This window comes from Cavia porcellus, unplaced genomic scaffold (genome assembly GCF_034190915.1).
Source record: "Cavia porcellus strain 051 isolate PalLab524CR breed Dunkin Hartley unplaced genomic scaffold, mCavPor4.1 scaffold_23, whole genome shotgun sequence".
NCBI lineage: Eukaryota > Metazoa > Chordata > Mammalia > Rodentia > Caviidae > Cavia > Cavia porcellus.
In genome coordinates this window covers 41080741-41104489 of record NW_026947506.1, presented here as the reverse complement: position 1 = coordinate 41104489, position 23749 = coordinate 41080741, and the positions used below count along the sequence as shown (strand labels likewise).

Genomic DNA, 23749 nt, shown 5'->3' with positions numbered 1-23749 from the left:
GCAGTTGTGAGTTCAATCCCCGGTACCGGAAAAAAAGAAAAAAAAAAGAGGTTAAAAAAGCCATGGAGTGACTAGTTATGTCAGTGCCATGAAAAACATTAAAGTGGGCACTCATGGGCCTGCAAATGGCATCACACCACCCCTGGGAGAGACATGGAGGAGAAAGAGGGTGTGCCCCCCTACCAGGCAGCTGGGCCCCACACAGTCAGGGTTGGAGTTGACCTCTGCTGCTGACTCCAGGAGTAAGGGAAGTAAAGTGAGAACGTCACATGCTCTCGATTAGGACACATGCAAGAAGCACAGACACAGACTGCAAGCTCCGTAGATCAGGCATCAGTAGATTCATGGTCCAATGAGCAAGAGACATTTAGGCAAAAATACACCAGGAAAAAATGATCAAGGAATACCCTGCCAGGCGGCCGGGCTTTCTGCACAGCAGCAGCGTGCCATACTGCCAGAGAAACAAAAACTACCCAAGAAACCCTTAGAAACAAATATCCCAGAAATAATCTGGGGCAGAGATGAACAAGCTGACATGACCAAGACATGTGCCAGGATGGCCTGCTGGTGAAATCCCTGTCCCTCAGAATGCTATTTTCTCTCTTCTTTCTTCAGCAAAGAATAGTTCTCCTTGAACAGCACAGAAGCAAACCAAAGTGAAAAGGATGCCCAGGTATTTTTGGTCTTGTGCAAAGACCATTTGTGTGGTAGTCCAGCATCACTCTCCAACAACACAATTCCAAATCAAGGCACTCGTCACTATACTAGTAGGACATACAACCAGGGGCACTCAGTCCTCAACCTCACTTGCCATTCTGCCCCATGTAATTCCCTGTGCAGGGCCAGTGTCTGAGACTTCACTCTAAGGACTCTGCTGCACATAGCCATATGTTTGTTCATCTCACCAGAGAGTACTAAGAACACAGGCTCAGCAGCCAGACTCCCTAAGTTCAAGTCCCAGGCCAGCCAAGAAGCAGGAATAGAACCAAACTTTGATCTCAAAAGCAAATGTCAACCACAACCAAATGGAAAAGCAAGAAAAAAGCAATTCCTAGGTAAAAAAACGAAACCCTGATACCAGTTGAGAAGTAACTCAAGGTTTCACGTGCTGTGGTCTTGCCCATCCACAGGTGCCCAAGACCAAGAGGCCACTGGAATCATGCTGGTAGGAACAGGAGCTTAACCAGTATTTTGGTCAAACGAACAGAAAAGCAGCTGCGTGTAGAAGGCTGAGAAACTGTCTTATAGAGTGGAAGCCAGGCTTTTGGTTTGGACTGCAATATATAATTCCTTTCTTTCTCTCTCTCTTTTCTCTCCCTCTGTCCCCTTGGGACTGAGAATTGAACTCAGGGTCTTTATACTGAGCTACATCCCCAACTCTTTTTATTATTTTGAGACAGGGTCTTAATTAAGTCATGAAGCTGCCCAGCCCAGGCTCAAAATTTCGGTCCTCCTGCCTCAACTTCCCCTAGTACACACACACACACACACACACACACACACACACACACACACACACACACGCGCGTGCGTGTGCACACACATGCACATATACCCATGTCACACACAAACACACTCTTACACTAGCAGGCTTCCAGAAAACTGTTGCTTGTACCTATAGTCAAGCCACAGAGTCACTGGTCACAGTAGAAGTGGCCCCATCCCTCTAATCCATCTCCTGCTCCTTAGTACACAGGCCTAAATTAAGGGCTCAGCTTCTCGGCCCAGCAGCTCGACCTTGATGTATCTCTGTCACCCACCCTAGAGTTCTGGAATCCCTATCGCCTCCCCTGTTTGTCTTCTCCCTCCCTGAGTACAAGGAGGTAAGTGATGAATGACACAGGGTGGAGGAGGTGGGGGAAAAGAAAGAGAAGAAGGAGGAAGAAGAGAAAAAAGAAGACAGGCTCAGAAAGCAGAACTAACACAAATGCAATTGTGCATGCCTGTAATTCCAGCTACTTGGGAGGCTGAGGCAGGAGGACCACAAATTCCAGGAGCCAGCCTGGGCAAGTAGGCAATACCTTGTTTCAATAATAAAAAATAAAAAGTCAGAGATGCAGCTTGGTGGTAGCTACATTTCTAGAAACAACAACAAAAAGAGAGAACAGTTTATCTATACAGAGGGTGACTGAGCCATCTGTGGTTTCTCCAGAGAACATTCTCACCACGGTCATAAGTGTTCTGAGGGGAAAACACGCAGTCAGAAGATGCCAGCTATGCGATCCCAGCACTCAGTATGCGGCATCGCCCTGTTCCACTGCCTGGTGAGAAAGATAAGAAACTTTTAAGAAGAAGGATAGGATTTTCTCCCCAGGGCTGAACCATCTGGCACACGGAAGGTGTTCCATAAATATTTGTAAAACGATTAACTGTTTTTATAAACCAATTCTACGAATACTTTAAGCTGAAACTACCTATGCTTGTTCTAGCTTTTTTCAAAGTCCCTGAACTGGCTCTGTAAAAATCAACTGCCTCTAACACCTTACATAGTAAGTGTTTGAAGTTAATACTAATAATAAATACTTACAGGCTCTAGGTGCCAGGCCTACACATAAGTGTTCATATGCACATACATGTGGGCACATATGCCCAAATGTACACACATGTATGTACATGGTTGTACATACAGCAACACTGTGAGCTGGGCCCTGGCATTATATTTTTTATAGATGACAAAACTAAAACTTTGCCCAAAAACATGCAGCTAATAAGCTACCTGCAGTAAAACACAGGAAACGCAATAGACCCAAGAAATGCTTCACCATCTATTAGGTTCCACTAGTGATTATTAATTCAATAAGGAAGGAATGTTTAGTCAAAAAATATTTAAATGATTTTTTCTTTGAAAGGGACACTTGCGGATTCAAAGAAAATGCACAAAACTTTATTTGTAGAGTAACTAAAATCTGTTTCTAATTAACCACAATTTTTAAATTTAAAAAGACACAAGCATAAAACCAAAACTTAAAACATTCATTCTAAACAAAAAATCTTTAAGACTCCAATAATCTCAGAACCACCACCACAATCCCCCCCACCCCCCACCCGGCCTTCTGAATGCCTGGGGCTCCTGGTGCCTGTCAGAGTCTTGGTTAGCCACATGATATCCCAGCTACACAGTCTTTCCATGGTTTTCAAGGTCCCCTTTCTGCCCCTCCCCATCTGCCCATCTGAACAAGCTTTTCCCTCCTGGAGGTCTTCCCGGTCACCCTTAAGAAGGGTCAATGTAGGAAAACATAAACTTTGCTTAGGGACTAAGTCTTACTCCTTTCTGAAATTCTTAGGGTACCTAAACCTGCATATAGAAATTCCACAGATGCTGCATAGAAAATTTCCTCTCTTCCAGATCAAAAATGGATAGAGATGTTTTCATCAGGAATTAGCATACACGGCACAATACCAGCAAAAAGACAACCAGATTGGCCTGCCCTACAGGCTGCCCTGGGGCAAATGCCTGATCCTCAGTGGGCCAGGGCAGGAGAGGACCATGCTATGGCCTCAGGAAAGGGATGCCTTCTCTCTTGATAAACCAATTTTTTTACCCCATAAACAAAGTTCTAAGCAATATTCATTTTCAAACACCCAAAGTCTAGAAGTACCAGCCATGCGGCAGGAGCCTGTAAGTGGCTTCCTTAAAGCTTCCTGGACACTCCACCACAGTACTCTCCCCACAGCGGAGGATGCCAAGTGGGTGCCAGCCTTGACATCAGCACAGGCTGGGCCAGTAAAAAATAGATGATAGCTTCATTCTTTCTAGGTTCATAATGGTCCCTTTCTTCACAGAAGGTGGGATCAGAAAAGAAATGGCATTTACCAGTTGGCTGCTTCCCACTCAAGCTTCTTCTGTCTCCTGGGATTAGAAGAAGGCAAAGGTGCAAAGTGCAAGACTAAGTTGTCTTGAGTAACTGGCATGGCCTTCAATACAAGTCATGTAAGCCAGTCCCTAATTTCTGCAGAACAAGACCTGCTTAGGTGCCACTATAGGGAAAGGGCTCAGTTCTGTCAACACCTGTCAAACCAGCAGCAGGGGTTAGCCAGGATGGATAGCTAGCTGAGAATGCACCTCATCGTTACCAGCCATGGACTCTCGACTCTGAGGAAGTGCAGGAAGCCAGCTCTCTGCTCCATCACTTTTGTAGTAAGCATGACAGACTGCTTCTTTATCTTCTGTCTCGGGTCCTTCTAGTTTGCTATGGAAATCCCTGGACATAAGGTCACGAAGGGAACGATGATGAGAAAACACAATAGCCAGCTAACGGGATGGTACTCAAGGCTGAGTTGTCCACAAGATGGACATAAAAGGAGTTGACTAGGAAAACAGGGTCAAGGCTGAGAGCCAAGGAAACCACCACTCTCTCCAGCAGGCTTACTCTGAAGCAGGCTGAGACTCCAGGCAATCGGAAGGGAGGTTCTGTCATGGTTCCTAGGTTTTTCCTGTCTTTACTCATGGCAAAGCCATCCTCCAAAAGCTGCACAAAGGACAGCCGCCATAAGACTCAATGACTCCTGTCTGCATTTTGTTGTCTAATAAAACTTTTCAAGAATATTATTTTAGGGGCTGGGGATTTAGCTCAGCGGCATAAGCACCTGCCTTGCGAGCAGGCAGTCATGAGTTCGATCCCCGGTACCGATTTAAAAAAGAATATTATATTACAAGTTACAGGCAACTGCTTCCAGAAAGTGGCTTTCCTTGCACAGCTGTTCCATTGTCTTACCTGAAAGAATTGAGAGTCATACTTAAGTGGCCTGTGGCAGCTGCGACCCACTCATGTCCCAGTGAGATGGGTGGGAGCCCCAGGGCACAAGATCCTGGCAGACCAAATCAGCAGTACCCCCAGAGAGCAATTCCTTCATCTGCATACCTCTCTGGTGCCCTTTGGGTTCCTTACATTTCTTAGTAAATCTATAACAAGGACTAAAGGAAACGAGGGACCCCAAAGATAGACTAAAAGAATGCTGTTCTAGCCACTCTAAGCACTGGCCTCCCTACATATATAAGAAAAACCAAGAGCAATAAAGAGCACATTCCCAGTGCCCTTTACAGCATATTTCAAGAAACAGAGGCATTTAAAAGGCCAAAGCAAATGAAATGTCTGTTCTATAAGAAATACTGGCAAGATATCAACCTTGGACATGTGTATCTCAGACACTCTGCTACCCAAAGCTGGCCCGAAGATGCCAGGGCCCACATTGTCCCTTAAAGTCTAAAAGGCCACTAGGTGGGATGAGTCTGAGGGTCTAACATACCTGCAAACGTGGCTATATGCTCTTATATACTCAGCTTGCTCTCTACTTGTGGAATTAGCTGGTGCTTTGAAATTTCTGGACAACCTATCAACCATGATGTCTCCACAGCCTATGTGGGGACATGCAATCTGCTCTGATGAGGGTGGTACGAGAGAAGAAAGAAGCAGGCAATCTGCCCTGCCTTTGTCTAATGAAACAAAATGCTTACAACACGTGATCTGAATATGCCCTAGGACGCCAAGACCCCTCTGAGAGCTTGCCGCAGAGCTCTACCTCACCTCTGGAGTGTTCTTCTTGAACTCTCGGCTCTGCTCAATAAGCCGCTTTCTGGACTGCTCACTTTCATCTTGCCGGTTTGCCAATACTGTTGCGGTGGCATCAAGTTCTCTCTGTGAAGAGACACAAAAAGGATAAACAAGATTGTAATTGTGCACTCTGCCAGGGGGATCATGTGTGCATTTGAGCAGAATGCTGCAGAGACCCCTGGAACCCCAGAGGTTAATAAACTTGGGAAGAGTGGGGCTGGGGACAATGACAAGGGCAGCAAGCCTAATTCACTCACTCTACACACAACCCACAAGCACTAGCCAGAAAAGCCAAACTTGCTCAGCTAGCTACATTATACACTGTATACACTATACAAATGACTGCCTATAACACAAATGCAGAAACATGTGCCTCCTAAAACCAAGGTCTGGCCACTGCCCCCATGATGTCCTCCCTTACTCTGTATCTGCTCTTGGCAGTGTCTCTCAGCCATTCTACTAGTTATGGTTCCCTGTATAATTTGAGCATTCTATCCTACCAGAATGTGGGCCTGGGACTTTAGACAGTAGCAAATATTCACTGCAACCTCACCTTAGGTCAGGCATCATGCTCAGGACCATTAACCTGTTATTATTAGTTTGTAAGAGAGACCTTTAAAAAGCAAATACCAAAGAATAATTGTTTCCAGTATTTTGTAAATCTTTTGGAAGCATAACACCTGGCAGAGTGGTCCTTCTCAAAAACATGTAACTTGGGGCTGGGCATTTAGTTCAGCAGCATAAGCACCTGCCTTGAAAGCAGGCAGTCGTGAGTTCGATTTCCAGTACCGATAAAAATAAAAAAAAAAAAAAAAAAGACAAATACAAAAACACCTAACATGCCCTGGACTCTGAGGACTACCAGGGCTGGGTACTAAAAGAGGACCTGCCAGAGTAGCAGGTTCTGGACTCTGCTGTACCTGGTAACCGACCCTCTTAGTAGCCTCAGATTCTTGAAGGAGCTGCCAGGAGTCGTTCCAAAGTAGCCTGTGGCAGATGGGCCCAGGATGATACTCCACACTTGTGGCAAGAGCACAGGCCACGTGGCTGTCACCACCCACAGGGGATTTAGCTCAGCGGCATAAGCACCTGCCTTGAAAGCAGGTGGTCGTGAGTTCGATTTCCGGTACCAATAAAAATTTAAAAAATTTTTTAAAAAAAGACAAATAAAAAAACACCTAACTTGCCCTGGACTCTGAGGACTAGGCCTGATATCTCACTGAGTGGCTTTATTACTGAGAACAGCAGCTTATTGCACTTAGGACTCAGGATGGCTGCTCCATGTTGGCCCAACATCCTGCAGCTGAGCAGAGCAAAGGCCTAGTAAATAGAGGCTGAAAAGCCAGAGAGGTCATCCATTGACACTCAGGGTACCAGTTGGAATCTTTCCCTACCCACCTCCTGAAGTGACACTGGCTTTCTTTTGTGGTGCAAACAACCCAATGGGCCTAACAGCCCTCCTGGGAAATGATTCACTGGTACCACTTTGGGGTGGCCCACAGCCAGACAAGATGACAGAGAGCTGGAACAAACATCCAGTGTGCTGTCAACTTAAAAATCATAGACAGTTTAAAATGGGGGTGGGGGCAAGGGACTGGAGGGGAAGAGATACCACCATGCCACACTCTTTTAGTATTTCTGTCATAAAAGCAAATCTTGTGCAAACAAGTCCAAAAGAGTAACTTGGGCTAGCATTCAAGAACAGATGTCAAAGCTATTGCAGAAAAGAGGGAAACACTGAACATTTTGATAGACCATATTTGAAACACATCCCAGTTAAGAGAAGGCAAGGGAAAAAGAGCAACCACTACCCATGTGGGATAGAGAGAGAGAAGAAGGAGCAGCCACAGATAAGCAGAAGGCTTTTAAAAATATAAACAATCTGGTAAGGAGGAGGACTTAGACATCTATATTTAAGCAGCAGAAGAAGAAGTTATAAAAGGAGGCTTCAAGAAGGAAGGAAAGAAGCCAATATTGAAATATGACAAAAACAAAAAAAAAAAGTTGATGTTTCATTCCAAGCACACACAGACACAGAGAACCCTGAGAAAAACAAAATGGGCACTGACAGCTTTCAATGAGGATCCTGCTGCCTCCACCATTCCAGAGGCCTAGGTCAGGACCACCAACCAGTGGCATCTGCTGGCTTCTTGAAGCAAGTGAAACACTGGATGTTGGGATCCCAAAGTGATATGGGGAAAGGGTCTAAGACTTTCTACCCAGCAAAGGAAGCAGTGGAAAGATTTTCAGGGACGTCACAAAAACACAAGGTCTGCAGGACCCTCCATTACCCCTGGCTCCCTATCTTGCCCTCTGGCTCTGAGGTCTGTCCTACACAGATGGATCAGGAAGTCTGAGCTGAACAGGTGGCCTGGTGGAGACATAAACCCACCTTGATCATGGCACCACACAGCCAACACACCTGAGGCCACCTGCTGCTGGCAGTCGGAGACTCCGCAGGGGTCTACTGTGCTCCATGCCCCATGCTTGCAGACATATGTGAGCCGACATGAGGAGCCAATGGGGGTCTCCAAATTTAACACTATACTGCCACCCGCCACCTCAGAAACAGATTGGCACAGCGAGGAAGAGAGACTGAGCTTCCAGTGATCTATTGTGCTGACACTATCCCAGATGGAGAGGGTCAGATTTAAGGCTCAAACTCTGATTAAGTCCTTTAAAAGCAAAACCGCCACCAAATCCTTTTGAAAGAAACCAAGGAGCTCCTTTCTAAGGTTGTATGCAGTGTAGAGAAGGAGATGGCTGCTAAATATAAACCAAATACTATCTTATCATCTACAAAGCCTACCTGTACTCAAGAGTATGAAATACAATGATACATTAACAAAGGAATCTAATGTATCTGAATGAAATACAGAATCCACAGCCTATGAGTCATGGGTCACATATAAATAGGTACATAAATAGTTCCCACATCTGAAAGGTATTAAGTCACAAAAAGTAAAAAGCTAGAACCAAACTAAAATGTCCAGCAAATAGCGTATGTGACATGGCTACTCATGGGTCATTCTGCAATGGTTAAAAGAATACACGTATTATATGGGACAAGCTAGTCACTGAGATCTACGTATGCAAAAATGAAGCACCCAGGGAAACTTAGCAAGATCCTGTCTCAAAATAACGGGGCTGTAGGCTCAGTGCTAGAACACCCTTGGGTTCAATCCCCAGTACTACAAAAACAAAACAATACAAACAACAACAGAAAGAAAGAGTAAGTACCAGATAATGTTAGCACAGCTCAAAAGGCTCCATGATCTCCAGAGATCAAGAAAACTATAACTATGCATCCTTGGGGCTGGGGATTTAGCTCAGCGGCATAAGCGCCTGCCTTGCAAGCAGGCAGTAGTGAGTTCGATCCCTGGTACCGATAAAAAAAGGAAAAAGACAAAAAAAACAAACAAAACTATGCATCCTCCTCAAGAGGAACACAGAGAAAGTAACTTACTCTGCAGTATGAGTCTTTTGACTATTTTTGCTACAAACGCATTATTATCTAGTTTGAAAAATGACTATATATATATATTAATTTTAAAATCCTGCTAGCTTGATGTGGTAGCATATACCTATAGTTCCAGCTACCTAAGAGGCTAAGGCAGGAGGATCGCTTGAGACCAGTAACTGGAGGTTAACCTGGATAACATAAACAAAGCAAGATGCTGTTTTAAAAACATAAAAACATGGGGCAGCTGTGGGGAGAGTCAGATGCCACCCTTTTCCCATGAGTCAGCACAACTCTTGGACTGTGGGGAAAGAGAACAAAAAATTACCAAGAAGCAAGCCCTCCCTGTGGATCTGCAGCATGCACAGGGCACTGCGTGGAAAGCCAGATGCCACTCCCTTCCAGCACACGTGATGGGAAACAAGAAGAACCACCACCACCAACCCCTAACCTCCACCACAAGTGACAGGCTGATTCAGAGAAACACAGGCTGCAATGAAAGCTACTGAGGTAAAATACAATTTAATGCTTGTAGTGTTTAGTGTTTCACTGACCTTGCAGGCCTCAAGCTGGTAGTCTAATCATCTGTTCAGAGGATAACACTATGCAATGTAGCATCTATGGGGATCTCCTTCTGAAGGTAGTAGCCATTATTAATTCCTTACCATCTTGTAAGTCCTGTATCATTTTCATTGTTTTGTTGAGTTGGGGTTTATTCTGTTTTGTTTGTCTTATTTTATTATATCCAAAGGCATGGGCAGCTATTTCAAAGATAATAAGATATATTATGGTAGCTATTTTGGATTTACTCTTATCTTGTTTTGAAGTCCTTTATTCTATTCATTGTTTTGTTTTTATTGGTTCTACTCTGTTCTGTTTTGTTGGATTTTTACCATGTCTGAAGGTATGTGCAGCTATTTTAAACAAGAGGCATTATGGCAACCATTGTTGATTTCCTATTGTTTTGAAGTCCTGTGTCACTTACCCTGGTCTGTTTTGATTGGCTTTACTGTTTTATTTTGCTTGGTTTTATTTTCACTAAAATAAAAATTTTAAAAAGCATAAAAACATGAGGCAGGAAGATTATCATGAGTTTGAGGCCAACCTGGGATATATAGTGAGTTCAAGGCCACCCTGAACTATACAGTGAGACTCTGTCTCAAAAAAATTAATTATTTTTAGGAAAAAAAATCTCTGCCATTGTGAAAGAACACATACACATGTATCTATAGAAATATACTTTACATGATATGTCCAAGACACAAGCCTCTTTTGGTCCTGGTCTTAAGGTCTATTTGCAGAGGGCAGAGAGGTCTGGAGTGGGCAGTCTCTTGATTCTGGTGACTCAAAAAGTGGGGTGTGGGCTGCAGCGTAGCTCACTGGCAGAGTGTTTGCCTGGCATGTGCAAGGCCTTGGGCTCCATCCCACACATAGAAAAAAAAGTGAAGTGAGCACATATTATATCAAAACAACAGCTGTTTCTTGTCCAATGTCCTGCCCACTGGCCAGCCTTGGGTTCTGGGGTAGCGTGAGGTGGGGGGTGGGAGGTGGGGAATCAGTGATCATAGCCAGTCAGAGAAACACCACTAGGCCTAGTCAAAATCTTCCAGGGCAAAGCAAGTGGACCCCAGACTCCACAGCCCAGGTCACAGCAAGGTAGCAAGGCTGGCAACATACCTACTAACTCTGAATCTGGCATTTCCAACAAGGTTAAAAGAGCTGGAAAAGTTACAGAGAAAGTATCTGACTAGGACAGGCTCCTAATACAGAAAGGGTGGATTTTGGTTCAGTGTAGTCACTGAATGGTTGATTTCAGGCGGAAAGCCAAGGTCTAGCAGAGAACTTTGGCTCTGAAACCACAGGGCCCGTGGGCAGTTCTATGGCTGGGTCCATCACACACACCAGTACTTGCTGGCTACACTGGCCCAAGTGTGGATTCCACCAATGTTGCTCTCTTATACCTTAAGGTTGCCCCACCAACTGGAGCTCCAGAAAAGCTTCTGGATCTGACAAAGGCTCAGGACCATCCACAAGAGGAGCAGGCCCAGCCTTCATGAAGTGGGAGGGCTGCTGACATCTGCCCTCCTCTAAGAAGCTGAGAGCCACAGCACCTGGGCCTTGCTTATGCTGTGCAACTAGGGCATGGTGGATGACTGCCTCACTGATTAGAATCTCTACAGTGCCTCGGGGCTGGGGATTTAGCTCAGTGGCATAAGCGCCTGCTTTGTAAGCAGGCAGTCGTGAGTTCGATCCCTGGTACCATTAAAAACGAAAAAGACAAAAAAAAAAAAAAAAAAAAACTTCCTACAATCTCTACAGTGCCTCTTCTCCATTTCTGACAGATTTCAAAGTGCCCAGGTCCTACTAGTCTATGTGTCCCTCTCCAGCCTCTCAGCCAAACATCAATGATGCATTCAAACAAGATAAGTCAAAAACTACCATATGACAAGCTATTTAAAATAAATTGGGGGAACTATCTTTAAAATTAGTTCCCTAATGTCAATAATCAGTCTATAATTGGTAACCTTAAAACCACATATGTCAGATATGTGTCGTAAACAGGGTAACCTGAGGGTACCCCACTCCACCCACCCATCCCCACACACACTTCTACTGAAACTCTTCCTCTTGGCCAAGCCAGGCCTTTGAGTGTTCTCTCAAGCTACAGGTCAGGTTCTGACAGGGTAGGTCTTCCCTAACTTGCAAAAGAGACTCCCCACTCCATTACCACCTCTAGGCCAGGACAAAAATACTCTGGCTACTTTTAATTCAAAGACTTTGCACATCTGATATTCCTTTAGGGACTGTATGTCAACTCATCAAATGGCACAGCCCATAGAGGAATTTTAAGTGACTTTATTAATGAAAACTAAGATGATCTGTGCACACAAGAAAGGCTGACAGGGCTTCTGCATGGACAGTCCTTGGGGCATTTTTGTTGTTTCCACCAGTCTCCTATCATCCAGCCTCCGCTCAAAAGATCTGGGGTTGGAGGTATGGCTTGGTGGTAAAGTCTTTTATCAAGCAATCAGAAAATGCTGTATATCCCTACTATAGCCTGTTGGTTGTGGTCAAAAGATGTCCCTCTCTGGAGATAATTAAGATAATGCATCTTAATTCATGGTATGGTAAATGCTACATCAAGGTTAATTTTTTTGTACTATCAGAGCCACACACAGCCTCAACCCCAAATTCATTCTGCCAGCATCTCTGTCAACCACAGTGGGAACTCTGGGAATACTCAGATGAACTGGAAGCTGACCCTGACCAACAGATACACATGGTCCAGCAGAGGAGGTGGCAGGTATGAGAGATCAGCAAGGACAGAAGGAACCAGACTGGTAGAATTAAAACAGAAAAAGGAGGGGGAAAAAAATCCCTCCTATAGAAAAGGACTCTTAAAGTTTTTGTGAAGGGCACTCATCTTCACTGGGGTCTGTGGACCAACAGGTTCAGTCCCCATTATCTACTACAAGGGAAGATAAACGATAAGGAGCTTTGCCACAGCTGCCCAGACAGACAGTGGGGACACAACAAGTGCAATCTGGAGCAGAAGCCAGCCTGGCTTTGAAATAGTAGACAGGAACTAAAAAGCCTCTGAACAGGTAGGCAGGAGGGGAAGCTGTGCTCCATCAGAAATGAAAAATAACCTCACAGAAGTAGGTCCACCCACAGTGACAAAGCTACCCATTGCCAATGTATAGACACAGACAAAAGAGTTCTCTGAAGGCTTCACAAGCATCCAATCTCTTATCCTGCAAAAGGAACGGGGGACAGTCTCTTGGGAGTATGGAGGGTCTTCCATATCTGTACTGTGAGCACATAAATGTATTGCCTACTCCTAAAAAGTAAACACTTCTCTTAAAATCTCCCTTTCCTACAAGAACAGACAAGAAGATGCTGGACCAGGGTATACTGAATGTGCACAAGGAACTTAATGGGAGTTGGACCAGGAAGAAGTCTCTTTGCTCCTTCAAGGGCATATAGTGTGGGGCTGAAAAGTGATCTAGACACAACAACCCTCCAAGAAAGGGATTATATCTTACCAACCCACCCCAAAACTTGTCATTCCCTGCTCTAGAGCCCTCAGTAGTGTCTCTGGGGGTCTCAATAAGACTATCCAGGGCCTTCAGCCTTGTTCTGACATGCTGGCCTCCACTATTTCTCCAGACACTAGCTTCCCTGCTTCCCCCAAGCTCCTGCATTTTGCCAACAATGAGATCCCAGTCCTTCACAGGGGAATGGCACAAATCACAGGTAGGAGGAAGTATCTGATAAATAAAAGAAGCTAAAAGTGGGGAAAGGTGAGATAAAATATACTAACTGCTGTAATAGAAGTCCAGAAAATGTGCAAAATGGGTTTGGAGGCAAAATAATTATGTTTGCTTGGCAGAAAATAAGAAACAGCTTCATGGGGACAAAAGCATGCAAGGAAAAGGGCTGGGTGGGGAAGTAACTAGGTAGGGGGACCCATGGAAGGGAAATGGGACAAATTCAAGGATGGGCAAGGCTTCCCATGAGGAAGAGAGACAGCTGCAGGAAAACAGCACCCAAGTCGGAGGCTGTGTGTGGGTGCAGAGAAGTCTGGAATGACGCAGTAGGCTGCGCTGAGCAGAAAGGAGATAGGGTGACAAAATCAGCTTTATAAGGTCTCAGGTGAGGCAAGAGGTGATGGAGAACAGGAATAGACTAGAGATCTAGTCTTCTCTAGCTTAGCCTCACAGAGCCTCAGAATAGTGCTACGTGTTAAGAATCAGGACAGTAAGGTCCCACCTCCAGCCACAATGGCCAGAGTTTCATCAGGGCTCCACCATATACAAAGGGGCAAGGAAAAAACAATGGGGTTGGGAAAGTGAACTCCAGCAGGGCAGACATGCCCTGCTAGATGGGCTTTCATCTACTCCATTCTATACCCCAGCATCCCTGAGAAGGCTGACTCTAGTGTGACTCTGGGAGGAAATGCCAACTGTCCTCCCCTGGGCAGAACAGGGAAGCCTGGTTCCTGACCACACCCATTCAGAGCCTTGTACCTCATACATGCTCAGTGAACACTGGCTTAGTTAGTAGGAGGGCAGTAGGCTGCTGGTTTAGTCTCTCTCTGAGATTTCCGATCCAGGGAACAAAAACACAGGCAAGAGCATTATGTAAACAAATTAATTGGTCTTGATCCATTTTCTAGTGATCTGGTGGTAGAAAGGGGTGTTAAATAAGAAACACTATGCCCTTCAACCCTTGCTGAGCCATCTTCTCCTTTCCTTGGAGAGAAAGGCTCAATGACTAAGTGGCCCCTCCTGGCCTGATATAGGCTGTTTGTATACATTTTAGTATGGTACTCCTACCTCAAGGGACACTGTCCCCCAGCACCCCAGAGAAAAATGTCCTGGGTCCAGAAGCGTAAGGGGCAGCAGCAAAGTGGTGGACAGGGAAGGGCACTGAACTTCTGCTCAGAGTGACCAGGATGAATGTAGACACCCAGAGCCCATTAGTGCATGGCCTTCAACAAGACACTTCACCTGTGTGATAGGTGCAAAGGCTACCTGCCCCAGTAAGGATCTGGAAAAAAGGCACACAGAAACCCAGTGGGTATCTGTTACAGTTGTCATCCTTGTTCCCTTGGCCCCACAGACATCTTCAGGGGAACAATGGCTCCTCCAGTAGACAAGAGTGGGTACCACCTAGAAGCTGCTTCTAAGCATAAACCCAAGTACACTGCTTTTTTCCCACAAGTCAGACCGAAGAAAAGACCTGTTTTGTTCCAAATTACAAGTTTCAGGCCATGCTTGGCTTTTGCTCTCCTATCGGGGACAAATGATCAGGAAGACTCAGTCTTGGGTAGTCTCAGGGCCCTCACCACTCAGAGCTCTTGTGACCAGGGTCAGCTAAGGTGGAGACACACTGATACATAAAGGCCCAGTCTGGGACAGATCTGGGCAGTTTCTCTTTTCCTTGTGCTGAACCCACCAGGCATAAAGGTTATTTCTGGCACTTCTTTCATTCTTAAAACAGTATTGTATGTCTGCTATGTACACATTATTTCTTCATTCGAGGAGATGACCTTGTAATAATTCGTAATCTCAGCAGTTCAAGAGAAACAACTGAATCCAGTTTATACTTAATGTCTGGAGACAAAGGCCACATGACTGAAGTCACTAACCACAACAGGGAAACTGATGTCAGTGCTTAGAGTGATTGTGAGGCAGAATAGAGACACAGGAATATGATGAAAAGGAACAGGGACAGAATGGAAAGGAATAGAGGATAAAATAGAAAAAGACAAGAAGTGGGAGCAAGATTTTTCAGTGTGTGTAACACAAGTAAAGCTGTTATTTTACCCCATCAAAAACCCAACTATGCAAAGATAAAAATGCCAGCTGTATCCACCAAGCCTTGCACTACATATAATACTCGCTAGACTTCCATTTAAACAGTGAGACATGAGAGACAGTGTCTTGGGATGCATAATGAAATATACAAGGATCAGGCAGAGAGACGGCATGGGTAGCCAGAAAGAACGAGAGAAGGAAGGAGCATGATGCCTTTCAACTCCATGAGAGGACTTTGCTTTACCAATTAACTGGACCATATGAAATTCCTGATAGGGGACCATTTATGAGCAATAAAAGAGCCTACTTCATAAGCATTATTCTTCACTGCTGCCTCCTGACTACATCTCATGAATGCTGCCAGCAGGCTCGGTCTTACAGATTCCCAGGGCTCCAAACGGCAGGAGCTCATCCAGCTCTGATCTTTGGTTTCCTCAAGGAGCCCCAGGACCCTCCTCTACTCATAAGCTCACAGCTGTGCCATTTGGGGTCTGTTCTTGTTGTCTCACATCTGTACTTGCCTGAGTTTTCTTCTTAGCTTTCTCTTGTTCCTGGGTTGCAGAGGAATTCTTCTGTTTCCAGTGTCCCCGGGCCACATCACCCACCTCCCCATGCAGGACCCACACTGAGGAATGGAGAAGAGCTCACTGTTGCCACTATCTTTCTCGGGGGCCTCAGGATGAACCTGGGTGGCCACAGGAGTTTCACTGCTGTGGTCTCATAACAAGGAAACTGAGAACCCACACACATGTGACCTCCCCCTGCTATAAATGCCCAATTGATAGCTTCCCTGATGTCATGGTTTTTACTATAACTTTTTCACTATGTAAAGACAAATTTTACACATTATACACATTTATATATATTGATATAATACACACTTTGTACACATTATCTACTGTCATATACATTATAAGAACAACAGGAACTTACTAAAATTAAGGAATATCCTTGGTTGGTCATAATGGTGTAAGCCTGTAATCCCAGCACTCAGGAGGCTGAGGCAGGAGGATCACAAGCTCAGGGCCAGCTCAGGTTATATACAGAGTTCAAGATCACAGCAAGACTGTCTCGAAACAGGGGCTAGGGATGAGGGAGGAAGGAAAGGAAAGGACAGGACGGAACCAGTCCTTAAAGATTATTTGAGGGTTCAGGACTGAAACATCTATTATCCTACCTACCTCAAAGAAGGACTCCTTCTTATACCTCTACTCTGCATCCAAGGCCAAGCTAGATGTCAGACAGGACACATAAACCCAAACTACTCTGCAGCTACATCAGAATGAAGAAAGCCACAGACCTGAGAGAGCTCTAGTGACCCGGCAACCAATTATTGAAGAACTCAAATGTGGTGCACATAAAGGAGCCGTGGTACTCAAAATACAAGCCCTGGCTCCAGGGGGCTGGGTGAATATAAATGAAATAACAAGCCCAGTTTCTCAGATGTAACAGCCAAACTTAAAGGGTCAACAGTCACACGTGGCCAGTGGCAACTGTGTCCAATGACACAGATGGAGATGGTCCCATCAGCACAGGGAGCTCTAGTGGACATTGCTAATCTAGTGACCCTCAGGGTCTTGAGGGTAACAGCAGTAGCCAGTGCCAAGCAGACACTGCCACACCATTTCACAGACAGGAAACTGAGCATTAGGTGGGTGTCTGATTTTGCTCAAATCACCCAGGATGGGGTGAGGCTGAGATCTGAGCCCAGATCTGGGTGACTCCACAGGAAACCACCCACCACCTCTTCCCCACGCTCCATATGAATACACCTTCCCATCTCCAAGAAATGGGGTGATGGAGAAACATCGGTTTAAAAAATGAGGCAAAGACAGAAAAGCCATTGTGTTTTAATCTCAAAATAATTATGCCACTGCCAAAAGGAATAACCCTGATCTCATCTACACTGGTAAAAATGTTTTCCTCCTAAAGAATTTGTTTCAGAAATAAGCCTTTAATTTGAACACTTTAGGAGCCAAAATTTCTGTCTGCTGAAAATATTTATCTCCATTGTTTGGCAAGAATCAATTTGTTAGGGCACCAACCACTCTGGCAAAGGTTCCCTTCCATTTCTCTGGGAAAATGCTGGCGGCAAAGCCACCCTGCAGTGCTCTTTCTCTTCTCTCTCTCTCTCTCTCTCTCTTTCTCTTCTCTTCTCTTCTCTTCTCTTCTCTTCTCTTTTCTTCTCTTCTCTCTCTCCCCCCCCTCTCTGCTTCTTCCTCCCCCCTCACCCCCCCCCACTTTCTATCTCTCTCTGTCTCTGTCTGTCTGTCTCTGGCTACATCCTAGCAACAAAACTCTGCTAACTCAGACCTGGGCTGGCCTCCTGATCAGTGTGTGTGTACTAGGACAGAGATGTTGAGGGAGTCCTTATGAATATATAACTGGGCTTCATAGACTATTGGCTGCTGCTGATTTTAGAATGAGAACAGATTGTACACAATTATTTTGCAAATGGTAGGAAACTGTAATTAATATTTTTTTCACATGGCCACCATGTCTTAGGAAGTTAGGTGCGTCCTGTCCAGGCCATTAGTGAAGTCTATGAAGCAGCCAGGGCACGTCAGGCTCAAGCAGCCCAGGCTCTATTCTGGACTAGGCTCCTGCTCACTATGGGATTTGGGCAGGCCACCAGTATCCATAAACCTCTGTTTTCTTGTCTGTAAAACACACTCCCTACCTAATCTCCATGGTCACTGGAAAATAACATGACACAAAGTTGCTTTTATCAGTTAGAAAAGTTGCACAGCAGTAGTGCTTATCTTCCTGGCTTAGGTACCATCTATCTTGCATGCTTGGCTCCCTTTTTCTGGGTAATGTAGGGGTGTGGGGTGCTTAAGAAACAGATCATGAAAGTTAAAAGCGATCACAGTTTGAGGTGAAGTGCTAATAACTTCATTTTGAAACTGTCAGGCTGGTTTTTTTTTTTTAAATCACAGCTGTGGCTTGCACCAGAACTCTACCTGTAGCTGTGTTCCTTTCTCACATTTTAATTAGCAAATAAAAACTCCAAAAAGCTCTCAAAATGATTTTACCTGAAATTTATAAGTAAAAGATGCCAAATAGCTCCTAGGGAAAACCAAACAGATGTCTGTAACAGACATCTATCAATGCAGAGTGAGTTTAGCAGGAGAGCTTTTGCTCAGCCAAGAAATACCATCTCTGAGCCAGCTTTGATTTTATTTTTTACAGTTAATTTTTGAGATTTTCTGGGCTGTGTTCAGTGAGTGAGGTTTACAATATCCTGCCATTGGTTGGGAGCTGCTGCAGCCAGAGAGCTCCACAGAATGACACTCATAGGACACAGAACTGAGTGCCCCCAGTGATTCCTCTACTCTCACCTACACTAGCTTTACTGGCTGCTATCAGGAACCTGGGTTCTAGGCAGCAACATGTCATGTTATATGAGGAGTCCCAGCACCAGAGATAAGGTTTTAAAGGGACCATTTAAATCCTCAGATTGTTACTATACCTTTTCTAGATGCTAGGGATGCCCAAGGAGGCAAATGCTGCTCCAAGAGCTGCCCCAGAGGTGCTGCTATTGCCTATTTGCCCACTGTGGATCCCAGAACTATAACTCCATTCTGTCCTGAGCTTTCTAAACAATAGTCAGTGGGACTCTTCAGTTCAGGCTTTAAAGAGCTAGCTAACAAGCCACTGCTAACTATCTAAGCTGTGCTGAAAGGCCAGGGCAAACACCAAGTACAACTACAAGCCACACTGCCACACAATGGAACTGTGGTATTACTTCAGGCCTGGTATACCAGCCACTGCAGTGCCCAGCAGAGAGTCTCCCCTTACTCTTGGGGGTCTCTTCTGAAGTCAGGGATGGCTCTTTGAGGCAGGAGATGATGCCAATTATAAAGCACTCCTAATCTCTCTATGACTACTCCAAGATCAAGTTCTCATCACCTGCTTTTCTCTAGCTCTAGATGTCAGTTCTTAATTATACACAAATACCAAGGAGATTTTCTTCTTATTTAACTCAACAAAGTGACCTTGCTTGTTCTGGTTCAGGGACAACACTGCTCTGTGTCCTTCATCTAACTGTGTCTCATGACTTCTTGAGGGGTATAGACAGAGGAGAGGATCCTTATCTGGTTTGAGGGGAAAAAGGTGGCTCCCAGTCATGTATTACAGAAGAGGATCCTGCCATCCTGTCCCATCACCACCTATGCAGGAAAAACATAGAGATTAGACATGAGATGGCATCCTGTGGTACTGGGAAGACACAGAACCGAGCAGCCTCACTAGTCTCCAGCTGTGATATGTAAGCCACAGTTCATGGAGGCACAGTGCTTTCTGAGCTGGTGAGCACTGTGTCCTACAAGGCAATGTCGACGGAAAAGAAATATGCCACAAGTCCAAAATGATCAGTCAATCTTCAAAAGAATCAATTACGTTTAGTGTGCTATACTCACTAATTCTAGAATAGACATCAATGTATTTACTATGACTCCCTGGTTTCCTTCTAGTATGCTCTATTCCTAAGAAGTCTGCTTAATAGCTCTCACTCTCGATTTCCAAACACCTGCACCAGAATGAAGGAACTACATGTGACTGGCAAGAGAAAAGACTTGGTCTGCACAGGGGAAGACTTGACATGGGAAGGTCTCATCTTTTTGTGAAGATTCACACACAGAAAAAAAAATGCTCTGGGTTTCAAGAGGCGCTTTAGATGGAGTTTATAAAGGTGCACATGTGAAAAGAAGTTCCATGAAGCCAGAACATCACCCCTTAGGGAGAAGTCTTTAGCCCAAATGCTCCACGAAACTGCCCACACTTGCGCCCACTTACTGTCCACTGACCAACCACTCCTGTTATCTAACTGGACACTTTGTAGGGGACAGAAGAACAGGGGATAAAAGGCCTACAAACTGCCCTGGTGCCCAGAGTTAATGCTTTACACAATGCTAGGACAACTGTAAGGGAGAACAAAAAAGGTACAAAGACTACATGGGAGTGAGACAGAGAGCTGAATTCCTCTGTAGGAGGCTCAGGAAAGACGTCATAAGAGATTTCGTGTGGAGGAAGGAGGGAAAATTCCAGAAGACACAGAATGGGTAGGGATAATAAAAATAACTGTAGTGCCAGTTTATCGACCCATCCTTTACATTTCTTGTGGTTTTTAACCACCATAAGATACTACTGCATCCACTCCCTCAAAGGCTCTGACGTCACACACTGAGATCACAGAACTCCCAAACCTGAAACTGCTCCTTCGACTGCAGCTGAATCTCTCAGAGTTGCAGTGAGTATGTGGCTGATAGGTGGACCGCAGGCTGCAGTGCACAAGAAGGCAAAGACTGGAGGGTCCTGCTTCTAAGGTTTAGGCTGTGCCTTTCTTCCCTGTGAAACAGATAAGTCTGTCTTTGGTTCCCCAGGCTCTCCCTGTGTGCTTTCCTTTCACACCCACTGATAGGGCAGCTGCCTCCAGTTGCTGGTGCCCATCTGCTTTTTTTTTTTTTTTTTTTGTCTTTTTCATTTTTATTGGTACCAGGGATCGAACTCACGACCGCCTGCTTGCAAGGCAGGTGTTTATGCCGCTGAGCTAAATCCCCAGCCCTGCCCATCTGCTTTTAACAAGGCAAGCCCCTTACTTATAACCTCAGGCCAAAGTCACAAAGCTATACTAGAGGTGGACCCAGGGAGACAGGAAGGGGTACGTCATCAGAGACCTGGAACATAGGCCTGACCCTGATGACAACTGTGGCATAGGCTTTGATCATCACTGCTATGCTTTGGAAAGACCATGCTGGGAGAAAGAATGGATTAGAGAGAGGAGGGCAGCAAGTAGACCACTGTAGCTCAGCCAGAACAGGACAGGACAGGACAGGACAGGACAGGACAGGACAGAGAACAGTCATAAAGGGTACAGACTTCCAGACTTCCCTCCTAATGAACAGGCAGCCACCAAGTAAAATTTAAAATAAAAGAGCTTCAAGGAATCAAGTAAATACAGGAAGCAGCACCAAGAGGAAAAAACTGGATCCACTAAAATGGAATTAAGGGCTGGCATGGACAGGCAGCCGAGATTTCCCCATCCCTGCTCTCATCCTCCCCCACCTCAAACGCTGCTGAGGATCCCAGAGCCAGTAGGCAGCTGACCTGTCAAATCTGACTTCTGGAATAAAAATGGAAAGGCCGAGTGGCAGCCGTAACATGGAATTTCCTTGTTTTTATTAGTTTAAGGCTCTTAAAGAGTAACTTTTACATTGGGGAAAACTTCTCAAATATGTACTACTTGAAACTGAGCTCCGGTTACGTCTCATATGTTTTCAATCACTCTGCTTGCCAATTTCACTAGTTATCAAAAGGCATTTGTGGTTTAAAGAAGGGGAAGGGCTCCCCCTCCAAGGGCATCTGCCCTTCCCATAGTGACCTCACCCCCTGCATCCCTGACCTCTTGGGGCTCCCAGGAAGGCCTGATGGACAGGCTGGAGTATGCTACCGATCCTCACTGGCAAGCTTAATGGAGGTAGGAGAGCAGCGCATTCCACTCCAAATACTGTTGCTACAACAACACTGGGGTAAGGAGCTGGGGGGTTGGGTTTTATCTGTTAAATAAAACTACTGTAAGAGTCAGAGACACAGCTTAGTGGGAGAGTACTTCCCTAGCATGTGTGAAGCCCAGGTTCCATCCCCAGTACTGCAAACACACAATTATGCATACACACACACCACTATCATCACCACCACTGATAAACTCTAGCTTTCTAGAGTTTATCTAAAGCAGCTTTCTGCTTTACTATTGTGACTTTCTGAGTCCTGCAATACAGATTCCTTTTGAAACACATACAAGATCTCCACACTAGAAGTCAATTTGGATACTCAATTTTCTGGTTTTTTTTTTTTTTTTTTTATCTTTTTCATTTTTATCGGTACTAGGGATCGAACTCACGACCGCCTGCTTGTAAGGCAGGCGCTTATGCCACTGAGCTAAATCCCCAGCCCTGGATACTCAATTTTCAACTCCTAATTCTAAACTGACGAGACTGGAAATGTCACGTTACATTCTGGAACTTACTCAACACTGACACTGGGCATGAAAATAGTAAGGCATTTACTAAACTGCAACAGCAGCAAAGCCTAACTCATTCTTTGCTGTTGAAAATCTCCTCATTAACTCAGCACAGAGGCTCTGAGCTCCAAATCAAGCCCCTTGTTCTTTTCTCACTTTATAAATGTAAAGCCGCCAGGGGTGCCAAGACTTTGAGGGTATCCAAACCTCATGACATCTAACATAGTGATGTGAAACTCTGCCATCATTTGGAGGACAGAAATGGCAAAAGTGGTTTGCAAACTCATTTAAAACGAAATGAAACAAACTTCTGGCTCCACATACATGTCCTAAGAGGTCTGCTTGATACAAATTCAGAGAAAGGTCTAACAAGAAAGAGTGGGTTGCATGCTGGCTGGAGGGAGGCTGTACTTCAAGACAGCCATCTTTTTGTGGCTCTCCTGCTGTCAAAGTGGCACAGGGGGTCCTGGGGGGCTAGGACTGCCCTTATTTTCCACAGAGATCGACTGCTGCTTGAGGCAGAATGAACAATGCTGACTGCTCCTACCATGAGCAGAAAGTCTGTAAGTTGGTATGAATTTGTTCTTTCCCCACAAACACAAAAAGGCACACAGATCCTCTAAAACACAAGCTTCACACTGAGTTTCTTAGGGACACACAGCTCCAAATTTCCCAGCAAAAACATTTTACTTTTTAATCAAGCTAATTTTTTCATTTGAAATCTGTTAATTCCATGACTGAGAATTCATCAAGTTTCAGGCTGGAATTAATTTTAGCAAATGTTTTATCCCAAAAATATTAATAGATGTGGCCTTGCTTCACACACTGTCACTGCGGAGTCTGAATGTGTGTATGTCCCTTCATACACGACAGGGCAAGCTGACAAAGACAGTTCTGGGCGAGCTCACAGGGCCTCCCTGAGGAACACAGCTGTCGAAAGCAATGGCAGCAACTGTCCACATAGAGCTGACTATGGCTTTCCTGTGTTGCCTCCCAACATTCCCTCCACAAATGCTGACTGGTGACACACCTACTGTGTGTGGCCACCATCACCACTGTGCCTGGCATTTCTTTACTCTTGTACCTCCTCCCATGCTACCTGCTTGTTAGGCTCCATCCAGCATGGACCAGTCTGCCCACCGCCTGCAAGCTGATGGCCAGGGATACCTACTAGCAGTCTGCCCCTGAAGACCTAGATTCCTCTTCACGGTACTGGTGACACAAAAAAACTGATGCCCAAATCATCAGCAGTTCATCTCCAGTGCTACATAAGCTGGGAAGTCTATGTTTGACATATATCTCCAGCAGTACAGGATCTGACTAGTGGACCACTGTAAGCAACCACCAGAATTCCACCTTGTAGGGCTCAGAATGTCAGCAGCTCTCTTAGTCT

General features: G+C 45.1%; 1 protein-coding gene across 16 annotated transcripts in view; it reads right to left on the bottom strand.

The window, feature by feature from the left end:
• The window catches only part of Cux1 (cut like homeobox 1), a 360722-nt gene that overhangs the window by 267503 nt on the left and 69470 nt on the right, over positions 1 to 23749 (bottom strand). For 14 of the 16 annotated variants that reach the window (XM_063234256.1, XM_063234259.1, XM_063234255.1 and 11 more), the window contains exon 2: positions 5526 to 5636. The exons of the other annotated variants lie outside the window; for them this stretch is intronic. In XM_063234256.1, coding sequence (XP_063090326.1) covers positions 5526 to 5636 — 111 coding nt within the window. The remainder of the gene's footprint in view (positions 1 to 5525; positions 5637 to 23749) is intronic. 16 annotated transcript variants of the gene reach the window in all.